The sequence below is a fragment of the Phaethon lepturus genome, unplaced genomic scaffold (genome assembly GCF_000687285.1).
Source record: "Phaethon lepturus isolate BGI_N335 unplaced genomic scaffold, ASM68728v1 scaffold22734, whole genome shotgun sequence".
Classification (NCBI taxonomy): domain Eukaryota; kingdom Metazoa; phylum Chordata; class Aves; order Phaethontiformes; family Phaethontidae; genus Phaethon; species Phaethon lepturus.
Window position 1 is genome coordinate 1,245 of NW_010534309.1, and position 364 is coordinate 1,608.

General features: G+C 67.3%; 1 protein-coding gene across 1 annotated transcript in view; it reads right to left on the reverse strand.

Moving 5' to 3' along the window:
* SEZ6 (seizure related 6 homolog (mouse)) overlaps nucleotides 1–364 on the reverse strand; it is a 4,328-nt gene that overhangs the window by 170 nt on the left and 3,794 nt on the right. The window contains exon 5 of the mRNA XM_010285492.1: nucleotides 51–245. Coding sequence (XP_010283794.1) covers nucleotides 51–245 — 195 coding nt within the window. The remainder of the gene's footprint in view (nucleotides 1–50; nucleotides 246–364) is intronic.

The window sequence follows — 364 nt, forward strand, 5'->3', positions numbered from 1 at the left end:
GGGTGGGCGGTCCCCCCCCCCCAGCATCGCCCCGCCGCACGGGGACTGACCTCGGCACAGCGGCTCCGTGTCGTTCCAGTACGGGTCCCTCATGTTGACACACTCGATGACGGCGGGGCCCTGCTCCAGGGAGTGCCCGGGGTCACACGTGAACTCCACGGTGGTGCCCAGGTTGTAGGTGGGGTCGGAGGTGGTGAAGTTCCCGTTCTGGATGTAGGGCTCATAGCAGTGGCCCCGCTCAAAGGCTGGAAGAGAACCCCCCCATTAGCTGCAGGGGCACGGAGCAGGCTGGGGGGAGAGCTGCTTTCCCCTGCTCCTCTCACCCTCCGCTCTGGGGTTTCGCTAGCAGAGCCCTGGGCTCTGC